General features: G+C 43.6%; 1 protein-coding gene across 3 annotated transcripts in view; it reads left to right on the top strand.

The window, feature by feature from the left end:
* LOC117351711 (histidine--tRNA ligase, cytoplasmic-like) overlaps positions 1–14,983 on the top strand; it is a 63,924-nt gene that overhangs the window by 9,555 nt on the left and 39,386 nt on the right. For 2 of the 3 annotated variants that reach the window (XM_033927444.1, XM_033927442.1), the window contains exons 2-5: positions 3,153–3,242; positions 8,412–8,531; positions 8,898–8,993; positions 11,620–11,745. In XM_033927444.1, coding sequence (XP_033783335.1) covers positions 3,153–3,242; positions 8,412–8,531; positions 8,898–8,993; positions 11,620–11,745 — 432 coding nt within the window. Of the gene's footprint in view, positions 1–3,152; positions 3,243–8,411; positions 8,532–8,897; positions 9,027–11,619; positions 11,746–14,983 lie in introns of all 3 variants that reach the window. The other variant, XM_033927443.1, reaches the window with a different exon arrangement.

Genomic DNA, 14,983 nt, shown 5'->3' with positions numbered 1-14,983 from the left:
CTGCAAGCGTTGCTCAGCCCAAAGTTTCCCCTCTGATGCAGCTTCCTGTTTCCGCCTGGGAGGGAAGCTTTGGGCTGAGCACCGCTTTTCGTTGTCGATCTTGCTGCCTATGCCTGCGGGGGGGGGGGGGCCTGATTTTGCTGCCTCTGCCATGTGTGCCCGATCTTGCTGTCTCTGTCAGGGGGACCCAATCTTGCTGAGTTTGTGGGACCAAGGAACGGATTAATCAAGTTTCTATTTTCAATGTGAAAAATTGTCTTGGAACTCGAACATTTTGGAACGGATTAAGTTTGGATTCCAAGATACCACTGTATACCCATTTTCTGATTATAGAACCTCCATGTCCATCCCATGCTTTTTTGAACTATGTTGCCGTTTTCCTCTCTGCCATCTCCCTTGGAAGCGCTTCCAAGCATTAACCACCCTCTCCATAAAGAAGAATTTCCTAACATTACTCTTGAGCCTACCACCCCTTAACTTCAAATTATGCCCTCTGGTTTTACCATTTTCCTTTCTCTGGAAAATATTTTTTAATGTTAAAACCTTTCAAATATTTGAACATCTGACTCGTATCTCCCCTATCCTTCCTTTCCTCTAGGGCAATGTATCTCAAACTGTGTGCCGCCTGAGATTTCAGATGTGCCGTGTTACACTGGTGAGGAGGAGAGTCGTCCAGGCCAGCTGACTACCTACAGGATGTGCCTTTCGCAGCGAGAGGCATGTCCTGTAGCAAGTCAATCAGCGCAGAAGACTCCCCTCCTGGCCGGCATCTCCCCTCTTCTCCCTACACCTCCTGGATCCCTCCACTGAAGTGGGTTGCGGCCAGATGGGCCTCTACGCACTTCTGGGTGCCTTCTGGATTTAGTGTGCCGACGGCCAGAAAGTTTGTGAGACACTGCTCTAGGGTATACATATTCAGGGCTTCCAGTCTCTCCTCATACATCTTTTGCTGCAAACCTCCTACCATTTTCGTCGCCTTTCTCCGGACCGCTTCACGTCTTCTTATGTCCTTTGCCAGATATGGGACTAGATTCACAAAGCAAACCAATCGTGTACTGTTCGGTTTGCGATCACTTTGCGACCCCGCTCCCATTCACTAACCTTACTCCCAATCTGATTCCTGCCCGATCTGATCTGCGCATGCAAATGAGGAGGAATTGCATGCAAATATAGGAAGGAAGTGATTCACAAAATAAAACTTCAGGAACACCGACTGGCTGGCCGATCAAAAGAAGCGACTGCCGGGGACCAGTCGCTCACCGCTTTTCCGACTGTCCTGCTTTCTGCCAGAAACCCCAGTCCTGCGGCCCTGAAACTATCCAAAAACTCTCTGTCGCTCTCCTCTCTTCGACCATGCCCTGCTGTGAACCCATGTTTTTAAACCATGGTTTTAACCCGTGGGTTAAAAGCGGGGCTGCACTTCTCACCACCAGCCCCGGCTGATCTCCACGTCATTTGCAGGGTCAGAGGCGATTGGAAGATCGGCATGTATTGGGGTAGGCATGTCGGCATTCCCTGTTACAAGTACAAGCAGCCTTGCATTGTGTGCTCATCTGCAAATATTTTCACCATAATAATTGTAAAAATAGCTCATAGCCTCCTCGATTCCCCCCTCTCCTTCCCCCTCCCACACTTGTACTGAGAGCCAAGGCATGCGCGGACCATTTACAGGAAAATAAGATGGTCCGCGCATGCGTCTCGATCGCTTTGCAGCAATCCGTCCAGTGACTGTGTGGGCGTTCCTCCGAGTGCATTAATTTGCATGAGGAAGTTTGCTGAATCGATCACCCAAGAAGACTTGTAAATGGATCAGCCATGGATCAGCCGGCAAAGATAGGCTTCATGAATCTAGGCCAAGGTCTCCAAAATTGAACACAATACTCCAAGTGGTGCCTCACCAACAACCTGTACAAGGGCATCAACACCTTTCTTCTTCAGGTCACGCCTCTCTCTATACAGCCTAGCATCCTTCTGGCAACAGCCACCGCCTTGTCACACTGTTTCTTTGCCTTTAGATCTTTGGACATTATCATCCCAAAGTCCCTCTCCCCATCTGTGCATATCAGCCTCTCACCTCCCAGCACATATGGCTCATTCCAATTTCTAATCCTCAAATAAATTACTCTGCACTTCTTTGCATTAAATTTTAATTGTCAGATATTAGACCATTTCTCTAACTTTTGCAGATCCTTTTTCATGTTTTCCACTACTTGCTGTTTTCTGTTATGTAAGAGTTCTCTGGGAAACAGTTACACTCCGCTATACTCATTTCTTTATAGGAGGTATACATGTAAAGCATGTCTGTAATGGTACAAGTAGAACGTAGACTCACAGAATTTCAGCATAGTTGAGAAAGAGCTATAGAAGAAATTTGTTTTTAGAATTTCAGCTTTTTTATTTTAAATCTGGTCGTCATTGCACAGGCAGACATGCTCTCAACTCCAACTGATTGTACAAACATAAATGAATACTGCTTAACACGTTATTAAACTTAACAAAGTGTACCAGAGAAACAACTTAATGAAGAGGGTAAGAGAGTCAATGCTATCTGATCGCTGCCAAATGAACCAGTATACTGTGAGCTGTCACTATCGGCAGAATCAACCTACACTCATCATTTACAAATGTTTAAGCTCTCATTTTTTAAATTAAGAATCATAATAATACTTTCCAGATGAAAGATCAATTTTTGAAGTATTTGACAGCTTCTTCTATATAAATTGTCATGAGTGAAATCTGTGCCTTGCTGTCCTAACACATGCGAAGCTTTGTGCTAATATCTAGAGAATGACACGGTGACAAAATTCATCACCGTTCCCGTCCCCGCGGATAACCGTGGGAAATAATCCCATGTCATTTTCTAGTGTCTATTTCAACCTCGGTCCTTCTACACCAGCATTCTTCAAAGCAAAGCTTGCGGGTCAGTGGTTGTGGCCATTCATACTCTGATTCTTCCCTCTCTCCTTAAAGAATGACATGAAGAGGGTTTCCCGCAGTTATCCGCGGGGGCGGGAACGGTGATGAATTTTGTCACCATGTCATTCTCTACTAATATCACCCTGTATAACCTATGTTAGACCTTTAAGCTATAGATCCAACCCTTATAATCCATGCAAAGCTGATTTTGTTCTTTGATTTCCTGACATTTGCAGGTTATTGAAGAGACTACAGGACCTCTAGGATTGAAGACTCATTCAAGCACAAATGAAGCAAAGCATAATTTTGTTATCAAAACTCCAAAGGTATAAGAAAGCATCTTCTAACAAGTACATGATTATCTCAGTATCTGTTTTTCTTACATCATTTTCTATTTTTCATTTTATAAACTTACGGCCTCTTTTACAAAGCTGCGTGGCAACGGCCCCAAAGCCCTTTAAATCTCTATGGGCTTTGGGGCCATTAGCGCAAAGCAGCCGCTAGCGTGGCTTTGTAAAAGAGGCCATTAGCCTTATTAGATTTGTTTTGCTTTTATTGTCAAATAATTTTTATTGAGCTCAACGTAAAAGAAAATACAGAGATCACAAACTGATACAAAAAAAGCTCAAATTTCCACAACCACAAGAGAACCCCCACTGAATCCGACCCCCCAACCCTGCCCCCCTACCAATCCCCCCTTGTTTTGCTTTTATAATTTTTCCATTATATTAATCAAGCATATCACTTGTATAGCAATATACTTTAGCTGTGGCTCTAATTCTATAAGCCCTGTTCATATAAACTTGCACTTTTAAGTCCCCAGTTTACACAATTGGGATATGCATTTATCAAATCCAAGGGCTTCTGGTGAAGGAGTCTGGGACTGGTTTTCCTAAGTGTTAAACTAAGTTTTCTCTTTAATAAAATGCTGAATTATGTTTCATTGCAGACCTAACTTATCTCATGTTCTAGCCTTCCTGCATTGGGTGTCTTAGCCTGGGCATTCTAGCTTCTTATGGCTATCTCAGCATACACGATATTGTATTCCGCCCTCCTGGACATGTAACAGAAAGACTGCAGGGCTTAGATAAGTGACCTGCTAGTGTGAGCTTAGTACCAATGATTGCTAAGAAAAGTAACACGTGAAAAGTTTTTCTAGAATTCAGTTGTATAGCCAGAAGAATGTATAAATATCTCTGTAACTTCCTGGTTTTGGGACTTCTGAAGCCAGCTTGGGGCTCAGGGGTCCGCATATGCTGAATAAAACATCTGTGCTTTCTTCAAGTCTCTAAGTTTTGTGGCTGACCAAATGGACCTTTCACTCGCATTTGCATACAGACATTTCAAATAATGTTTGTTCCTATTTACAACTTGATTAGCAGTTGACAGTGATTTGCAATCTTTAAAATCTGTCTGCTCTGTATTTAAAGACACTTGGGCAGGCTTTTACAAAGCTGTGCTGCCAAGCAGCGCATGCTAAATGCCAAGCCACCCATAGGAGTAGAATGGGCGGCTCAGCATTTAACATGTGCTACTTGGCAGCGCAGCTTTCTAAAAGGAGCCGCTGATCTACTGTGGTCTTTATTTCAACCTCACGATCAAGATGCCCTATCTTAAGAACATAAGAATTGCCATACTGGGACAGACCGAAGGTCTTATCAAGGCCAGTATCCTGTTCTCAGTAGTGGCCAATGCAGGTCACAAGCACCAGGCAAGATCCGAAGGAATTATGCTGCTTATCCTAGGAATAAGCAGTGGATTTTCCCAAGGCATTTCAATAATGGCTTATTGACTTTTGTTTTAGGAAGTTAGCCAAAACCTTTTAAACTAATTCTTCATCACATGTTCATTCACCCCTTGAAATAAATGTACCTAAGAACATAAGAATTGCCACTACTGGGTCAGACCAGTGGTTCATCCTGCCCAGCAGTCTGCTCCCGCGGCCCCCTTGACTTAATCCATGTTGGCTTTCTCTTATTAATCCATGCTTATGTACCGTATATACTCAAATATAAACCGAGGTAACTTCCCCCCACCCCCCCACCCCCGAAAAAGGAGGAAAAAAGGTTGACTCAAATATAAACGGGGGGTGGGGGTAGGATGGTTAATATTCAAGTGCAGTACCTTGCCTTGCCCTGCCACGCTCTGCACCCTGTTTCCCCTCCCTCACTGCTCTGCCGGACTCTGCATCCAGCCCCCTCACTTATGCCCTGCCCTGCCAGACTTTGCATCGAGTCCTACCCCCTCCTTGCCAGGTTCTCTACCCTCCCTCCGGATGACTTACAGGCCTCCACCAGGCCTGCCATGAGACCTGGTGGTCCAGCAGTAGCCGGGACAGGATGGATCCCTCCTGCCTCCTGTCCCAACCGTTTTACCTCCCTCCCGCCTCCCCTGTGCACCTTTAGTATCCCTGGTGGTCCAGCAGTAAACCACGGCAGGAGCAGCCTTCCTTCGCTCCTGCTCATGCAGAGCCAATAGCTGATTGGCTGCCACAAGTTACATAAGAACATAAGAACATAAGCAATGCCTCTGCTGGGTCAGACTTGAGGTCCATCATGCCCAGCAGTCTGCTCACGCGGCGGCCCAACAGGTCCAGGACCTGTGCAGTAATCCTCTATTTATACCCCTCTATCCCCTTTTCCAGCAGGAAATTGTCCAATCCTTTCTTAAACCCCTGTACTGTACTCTGCCCTATTACTCCCTCTGGAAGCGCATTCCAGGTGTCCACCACTCGTTGGGTAAAGAAGAACTTCCTAGCATTCGTTTTAAATCTGTCCCCTTTCAACTTTTCCAAGTGTCCTCTTGTTCTTTTATTTTTTGAAAGTTTGAAGAATCTGTCCTTCTCTACTCTCTCTATGCCCTTCATGATCTTATAAGTCTCTATCATATCCCCTCTAAGTCTCCTCTTCTCCAGGGAAAAGAGACCCAGTTTCTCCAATCTCTCAGCGTATGAGAGGTTTTCCATCCCTTTTATCAAGCGTGTCGCTCTCCTCTGAACCCTCTCGAGTAACGCCATATCCTTCCTAAGGTACGGAGACCAATATTGGACGCAGTATTCCAGATGCGGGCGCACCATCGCCCGAAACAATGGAAGGATAACTTCTTTTGTCCTAGTTGTAATACCCTTCTTGATTATGCCTAGCATTCTATTTGCTTTCTTAGCGGCTGTTGCGCACTGTGCCGTCGGCTTCATTGTCATGTCCACCATTACCCCCAAGTCCCTTTCTTGGTTGCTCTCATTCAATAATATCCCTCCCATCGTATAGTTGTACCTCGGGTTTCTGTTTCCAACATGCAATACTTTACATTTCTCAACGTTGAACTTCATCTGCCATCTCGCCGCCCATTCCCCCAATTTGTTCAAGTCCCTTTGCAATTCTTCGCATTCCTCTTTAGTCCCAGCTCCACTAAATAGTTTTGTATCGTCCGCAAATTTTATTATCTCACACTTCGTGCCTGTTTCTAGATCATTTATGAATATATTAAATAGCAGCGGCCAGAGCACTGAGCCCTGCGGAACACCAGATCATTGATAAATATGTTAAAAAGCAGCTGTCCCAGCACAGACTCAAACCCCACTATTTACAACCACTCCATTACCCCTTTCAATTCATCCCTTTCAATTCACATTATTCAAAATATTTTTGAAAATTGTGTTAACTACAGACTGCCTCTTAGCGAGGGAAAAAGCCTCAGATCCCCGCATACCACCAGAGCAAATCTTGTGGCAGTCTAAAAATCCCCTTTGGATTAATCTTAATACAATACTGCTAAGGCTATTATCCAGTTTAATGCAGTGAAAAATCTTAACTGAACAGTTATTGAAAAAGCCAGTGGACTTATCTGGCCATGTATTGTGCTGCCGGGTTCACGCTATTGTAGTCTATGTATATTTGAAATTCCTTGTGGACAAGGCACGCCACCGTTTCACTCTACAGCTGTATCAGAGCATGAAATCTTGTCTGGCGCATAAGCTCTGCACTCACAAAGGAGCCTGTTTACAGCAAAGCCTTTGCTGACCAGCTGCCGTTGCTGCTTCGGGAGAGCCGCAGGTAAGTGAGGGGGGTTCCATCAGAAACCAGACCTATGTGAAGGGAGAGCAGACAGGTGGGGGAGTGAAGTGGATCAGAAGTGTATGTGTGAAGGGGTGGGTTGAGGAAGGCACATGGATGCTGGACTTGTAGGATGAGAAGGGCAGGGAGGAGAGATGGATGGATTCTGGACCTATAAGTAGGGGTTGGAGAGAAGGTGGGAAGAGAAAGTGACCCAGACCAGAAAGGAGGGTGGGAAAGGAAGAAAAGAGGCTGGACCTTCAAGTGGATGCAGGGGTGCTAGAGAAAGAGAGAGAGTCACTCAGTCCAGAAAGGTGAGGTGGGAAGGGAGACAAAACTATTTTTATAGTAAATCTCAAGCAACCAGAAACTACAGTTATCTGGCATCTACCAATCCCCAAGGGTGCTGGATAATTGAGAGTCTACTTTATACTTTGTTGTGCCCAAGAAAGGCCCAGAGGAGTGGAGGACCATCCTCGATCTCAAACATGTCAGCGCGACCCTGAGAGTTCCTCGGTTCTGGATGGAGATTGCTTGGTCTGTCTTTGTGATAGTGGAGCCAGGAGAGTTTCTGGCCACCCTAGATTTGACAGAAGCTTACCTTCATATCCCAGTCTTCCCAGAACACAGAAATTTCCTCAGGTTCCATGTGTTGGAGAATCATTATAAATTCTCAGCACTTTCCTTTGGGCTGACAACAGTGCCCTGAACTTTCACCAAGGTTACGGTGGTGGTAACCGCTTGTCTATGCAGAGCAGGTTGGCAAGTGCACCCATACTTGGACAATTGACTCAGTTGTTGTAGTTCTTTCCCCCCCCCCTTATTATAATTCATACACATCCAGTGGGGGGAGGGGATATATCTTTAGTATGATTCCATGATGAAAATGTTAGTTGGGTGGGGGGTGGCTTATTCTTGTACTGATACTGACTAATTATAAGTGCTTATTTGTTTATTATTATTGGTATGTATATTGTATTGCACTTTTTGACAGCTGTGAATGCATGGACATTGTTTTGCATCTCTGGAAGAGCTTTCTTTTGCTGGTACCTGAGCCATTTGGCAACTGAACAAAAACGGTGTCTTCGATGGAATAATGAAGCTTCCCGGACATTGGGACTCGGCCTTTGCAAAGCAGGGAGATTACATTGAAGGATTGTAAAGAAATACTTGAAAAAAACAAAAAAAACCCATGTAAATTAAAAAAAAATATTGTGCATTATTTATGAAATGTTCCTTGTACTTTGTGTTTGTGGTGCCACTCTCTGGGGAGTTTGTTTCCATGTTTTGCTCTGCTGAACAAACCCTTCTGAGTCTGAAAAGTAAACAAGCTGATGGGAAGCCCTTGTGATAAATGCCACAGCAAGCCCTTCTGTAAACAGTTTAAATACCTTTTGTGTTACGATAAAGTTTTCTCCTTTGTTCTTTTGCTTTTGGTTATAGGGCAGTAGGGATATCCATCCCAGACAGATGGTAATTCGTAAGAGGGTTTTCAACACTGTTGTGAATTGTTTCAAGCGTCATGGAGCACAGACTATCGATACCCCTGTCTTTGAACGTAAGGTGAGGAGCCAATGGGTGTTTGTAGAAGGCTAGGTAATGTGCTGTTTCCTGCTGTAGGTGGCATCCGGTCTGCCAAGTGCTTGATAAGGACTTGTTAGCATTAGTAACACTGGCGTCTGTATCTGTTATTTTAAGGAGGAATGGTCAACCTTGAAAACTGTTCTAGTTTTCAGAATATCCATTGCTTAGCTAACTAAAAATGATTGCGTTCATATATCTAGAATCCCAGGCCCAAATTTGATACTGGTGGGCTAAAGTTGAATGTTGCTTAATGTTACAGAGTCAGTATCATAGTAAAGTTAGGTTGATTTCTATTTTTTCTAGTTTCATTAAGGAACTATCCTACTTTTCTATGTTGTTCTGAAGGAGACACTTGCAAAGAAATATGGAGATGAATATAAACTCATCTACAACCTGGAAGATCAGGGAGGAGAGCTACTGTCCCTTCGTTATGATCTGACTGTATCCTTTAAGACAAAGCTGTGTGGGGGTCTGGTAAGAACATAAGCAATGCCTCCACTGGGTCAGACCCGAGGTCCATCGTGCCCAGCAGCCTGCTCATGCGGCGGCCCAACAGGTCCAGGACCTGTGCAGTAGCCCCCTATCTATACCCCTCTATCCCTTTCTTCAGCAGGAAATTGTCCAATCCTTTCTTGAACTCCAGTACCGTACTCTGTCCTATTACGTCCTCTGGAAGTGCATTCCAGGTGTCCACCACACGCTGGGTAAAGAAAAACTTCCTAGCATTTGTTTTGAATCTATCCCCTTCCAATTTTTCCAAATGCCCTCTTGTTCTTCTGGAAAAATTGGAAGCATTACATACAGTAGGATATTATTACATTGTCTTAACTATCTTTAGATACCACCACAAAGTCAATCCACGCAAGTGTAAAAATAATTCTTATGATTCATATTTGCTTGTAGAAGAGTATATACAGGCCAAACTAATCTTGACTCCTTCCAGACATTTTCTTAGGTGATTCTCATTTTGCCATAGCTCCCTTCTCAGAAAGTCAGGACCAGTATTAGACCTGCTGGGGCTCAGGTCAGAAAATAAAGGACGGTTCCCCTCTCTGATTTTCAATTTCTATACTGTTCTCCCAGGGGAGCTCAGAACGATTTACATGAATTTATTCAGGTACTCAAGCATTTTTCCCTGTCTGTCTTGATGGGCTCACAATCTTTCTAATGTACCTGGGGCAATGGGGGGATTAAGTGTCTTGCCCAGGGTTACAAGGAGCAGCGTGGGTTTGAACTCCCAACCTGCTCCCAGCCTTCATTCCAATTTCCCCACCTGCCATTAATATCACACCAACAGAACCTCACCAAATGCAGAACAAGAGAACACAAATTAGAAATAAAAATATTTAGTCAAAAATTGAACTGGAAACCCCAAGACGTTAAACTTAGTATGTACTGCATCACTGGAGACAAAAACAGAAAAGCATTTCCTTTTCTGCTGAACACATTACAAAGACATTTGCTATACACATTTCTCAAAACTTAACATATTCCATATAAGAATAGTCATACTGGGTCAGACCAGTGGTACCTCCTTTTTCCACAGTGATCCATCCAGGTCACAAGTACCTGGAAGAAACCCAAATAGTAACAACATTCCATGCTGCTGCTTCCAGGGCAAGCAGTGGCTTCTCCAATTGTCTGTCTCAATGGCAGATTATGAACTTTCCTCCAGGAACTTATCCAAACTTTGTTTAAATCCACCTAAGCTAACCACTGTTACCACATCCTCTGGAACTCATTCCATTTAATATATTCAAAATAAAATGTCTAGACATTTTATTTTTTCATCATGTTGGTTCCAGTTTCTCTTTTCTGTGCTAATTCTTCTTCAAGTGGCTGCTGTCCCATTTGTCTTTTCTACTCTCGCTTATTTCCTGATTACACCTGCCTCTGACATATTGATCATTCCTTTTTATCTCTTTTCTGCCTCTTTCTCATCCTAATCCTCCTTTTTACTTTTCAGCTACCTATCAAATTTCCATCTTCTTTCACCCACTAGCTCTCCTATTCTCCATCTCACTCCTTCCTCAACCCTCCATTCCCTTTATTCTTTAATCTACTCCCAATACCACATTTCTACCCTATGTTACACCATTTTCTCATTCATTTCCTTGCCACCCCTCTCCTCCCCATCCTGGTCTCTCCAATAGAGTTCCACCATTCCCAGCGTCGTGCTCCCTTCAACTTTCTAGCCCAGCATCTGCTCCCTCTTCCTCCCCTCCCTTCCCTTCCCTGTCCTAATAGCCTGACCTCTCCCTGTCCCTTTTCTCTTCCCTACTGCCCTCTCCCCATGATCAGCATTTATCCCTCTGTTATGCTGGACAATGGGAGTGAGGGATCTCTCCATCACTCTACTCCTACTTCTACTATTTATCAATTTCTATAGCACTGAAAAATGTATGCAGTGCCATACATTCAACATGCAACAGACTGCCCCTGCTCAGAAGAGCTTACACAATCTAATTTAGACAGATGGTACATATTGAGGGGGATAGGAGAGTTTCTTGCAGAGAATAATAGGATGGACATAGGTAATTTTATGGTGAGTGGGGGTTTGGAGTTGAAAGTAGCATCAAAAAATAGGCATCCCTCCTGCTGTTTGTTTGTTGTTGTTTTTTTTGGGGGAGTGGAAGTCGGGAGTGGGACCGATGACAGGAGAGAGTGGGAATCCCTCCTGCTATAATTTGGAGGCTGACAAAAAGGCAAAAACAGGCAATGGTTCCAAGAGTGGTAGCGGAACAGCACACACCCCAACAGTAAAATCAGCAAAGAATAGAATTAAACTGTGAATCACTATAAGAAGTTTTTTCAGGTTTAGGAACCCTCAGTGTGAGGGGTCAGCGACGGGAGCGCAGCTCGCTTCACACAACAAGGTGGCACCTATAAGACCACCACCTACACACCATCATAGGGTACACTAGAAGATGCTATGAAAGGGTCTTGCCCATTCTCTTTAGTATATATGATTTGCTGGGCTCCATAATAAAGCTTCTACAATTGGCCCCCTTCTTAAAAGTAGATTCCAATTGCTTTATTATTTTTTTACTTAACCACTATCTTACAGGTTCCTTTTGCTCGATATTTGGCTATGAATAAAATCACAAACTTTAAATGCTACCATATTGGTAAAGTCTACAGACGTGAAAAGCAAGCCATAAGGAGGGGCCGCTACAGGGAATTCTACCAGTGTGTGAGTACCAGCATGGCTAATGTCTGCATTCTGTTAATGCCAACCATGTGTTTTGACAAACTAGGGGTGAATCCTGAAAGTACTTGATCATAGGACAACTAAGGGTTCCACAGCTGCCGGTGTTCATAGATCTTCTACAGTGATGTGAAAAAGATTCCCCACCACCACCGTTTCCCCTGTTATTGCATGTATGTCACATTGAATGGTTTCTGATCTTTAAACAAAATGTAATATTAGAGGGAACTGAGTAAGCAGATAACATAGTTTTTAAATTATTACTTCATTTATTTAAGGATCAAAGGCCTCCTTTTATCAAGTTGCATTAGGGTTTTTTATCACTAGCTGCTGCGGTAAAAGCTCTGACACTCATAGGGAATTTTTTGTGAGCAGGCGGTAAGATTTTTGGCTAGCGTGCGCTAATCTGGTGCGTGCGCTAAAACGCTTCGCGCACCTTCATAAAAGGAGCCCTTAGTATCAGAAGGCCTAATTATACATAGAGGCATCCAGTTTTGGTCACCATATCTCAAAAAAGATATCGCAGAATTAGAAAAGATTCAAAGAGTGACCAAGATGATAAAGGGGATGAAACTCCTTTCATTTGAGGAAAGACTAAAGAGGTTAGGGCTTTTCAGCTTGAAAAAAAAAATGGCTGAAGGAAGATATAATTGAAGTCTACAAAATCCTGAAAGGGTACAAGTGAATCAATTTTTTATTCATCAAAATTTACAAAGATCAGGGAACACTTAATGAAGTTAGAGGAAAATACTTTTAAAACCAATAGGAGGAAATATTTTTTCACTCAAAGAATAGTTAAGCTATGGAACTCTTTGCCAGAGGGTGTGATAACAGCAGTTAATGTAGATTAGTTTAAAAAAGGTTTGGCCATGTTCCTGGAGATAGACATGGGGGAAGCGACTGCTTGCTCTGGGATCAGTAGTATGGAAAGTTGCTATAATTTGGATTTCTGCTAGGTACTTGTAACCTGGCTTGGCCACAGTGGAAACAGGATACTGGGCTAAATGGACCATTGGTCTGGCTCAGTATGGCTATTGTTATGCTCTTAGGTTTGAGAAATGGCACCAAAATAGAGGCTGCAGGATGATGTGTGAATTCTGTAACAGCAGCATATTCTCACATGTGGGTGACATCATCCACAGAGCCCAGTGTGGACAGTCCTAAAGTGTAATTGTTGAGATGTCTCTGCACGTGTACAAGTGCCTTCCCGCCCGAATTCGGCTCGTGAGAAAATCAGTTTTTAGTTTTTCATGGAGCTAAGAAGACATGTTGTTGGAGTCTTTCCAATCGCAGTTTTTTTCTATCCTTTTGTGCATTCCCAGTGTATTTTTCTACTTTGTTTCTTCATTTCTTTTATTTTCATTTGTAGTGGTTTATTTCTCAGTTTGGTTTTTGAGTTTTCCTCAAAATTTTTTCTTTCCCATTTTTTTGGGCCTTTGGTCTTGTTTTCTGGCCAAAAGCATGGACTCTTTTTCGGTCACTAATTTTCTCGACCCTCAAAGAAAAATTGAGTCCTTCGATCTTACATCAGCCATTTTTCCTTCCATGTCCAAGCCTTGAAACAGCTTCAAGAGGTGTTCTTGGTGCAACAAGGCCGTATAAATATAACATGAGATTTCTAGACTGCATAGGATAACATTATGTAGAAGGAATCTAGTTAGTGCCTTAGACCTGAGCACCAAATTGACTCTTGTCCTCGCTGGTCAAAGCTACAAAAACGCTCTTTGAAGGCTCAACATATACCACAGAAAAAACTTTTCAGTCCGATGTAGATAAAACTGCAATGACATCTCATCAGTATATCTTTCGACATTGGCTTCCTTGGTACCGGCACCGACACAATCTGATAAACAGGTTAAGAAGCATTCCCGTGCCTCACCAACTCACTATACATCGTTGGCATCTTCAGCATTGACTAAGTTGATGCATGCCAAATAACGACATCAGCAATCTTGCTATCTCTGCAGGCATGACTCCTCTCAGGTGTGCCTCTACATTGAGGTCACCAATGCCTTGACACCATGCACCATCAACGGTAACATTAACTCCCTCAGTACCACAAGTTGCCATCCAGCATCAACTACATGAGCTGTTTCATAAGGAGTTGCAGCTGTGCTTCAAAATCAATTGATGCCAGCTGCTGTATCGACTTCTCTGGTACTGGCCCAACCAGAGCAAGGCTCTGAGTCCTCATGGTACCAAATATAGGTTTCCTTCTCAACACAAATCTAGGTCCCGTCATTGAAGCACCTCTTCCTCATCGACACCTCCATCGGTGCCTTGCTCGACATTGGCCCTCTCGGTACCGGCACCAGCTGGAAAACAGGCTAATAAGCACTCTCATACTTCTTGCCATACATCGCCAACATCTCTAGCATCAAGTAATTCGATGCATGTCAAACAGCATCGTCGTCAGGTCTTACTCACCACCTGGGCAAGTATTGTCCTCACTAAGGCATGCCTCCGCATTGAGGTCACCAATGCCTCGACACCCTACAGCGCCAGCGGTACCAGTGACATCTCGATATTGCAGCCATCCATTCAGGATCAACTTTGCGAGCTGCTTCATAAGGAGTTAGCAGCCTTGCTTCAAAACCAGTTGGCACAGGCTGCTTTACTGACTCCTCTGGTACTGGCCCATCCTGAGCAAGGCTCTTTGAGGCCTTATGGTACTAAATCCAAGTTTTCTCCTCAATGAAATTTAGCGATGGTTGCAACCCACCAATATCTCCAGAAGTCCCCTACTCTACATTCCTCCGCATCCAAAGATACTAACGACAGATGCCTCTATATATGCATGGGGAGCTCACCTTGATGGGGAGCTCACACTTAGATTCCTGGAGTCCTCAAGAAAGATTCCTCCATATCAATCTCTTGCAGCTTTGAGCCATTTGCAATGCCCTTCTTACTTTTCAAGATCGCCTCCTGAATCAAGTAATTCTACTCAAAACAGACAATCATGTAGTCATGTACTATATAAACAAGCAGGGAGGTACAAGCTCTTGTTCTGTCTGCTAGGAGGCGATGTAGATCTGGTCTAGGCCGATTCCATGCAACATTTTCCTAAAAGTTGTTTACATAGCAGGGAAACAATGCTTCAGCAGACAGATTAAGCAGATTATTTCAACCTCACGAGTGATCACTCAGTTTGTCTACATTGCATCAAATCTCCAATTGGGGAACTCCACAGATAGTCCTGTTTGTATCTCCCAACAATCACAAA

This window comes from Geotrypetes seraphini, chromosome 18 (genome assembly GCF_902459505.1).
Source record: "Geotrypetes seraphini chromosome 18, aGeoSer1.1, whole genome shotgun sequence".
NCBI classification, from domain to species: Eukaryota; Metazoa; Chordata; class Amphibia; order Gymnophiona; family Dermophiidae; genus Geotrypetes; species Geotrypetes seraphini.
Note: the sequence above shows the minus strand (reverse complement) of the source record. Positions and strands in the feature narration are given on the sequence as shown.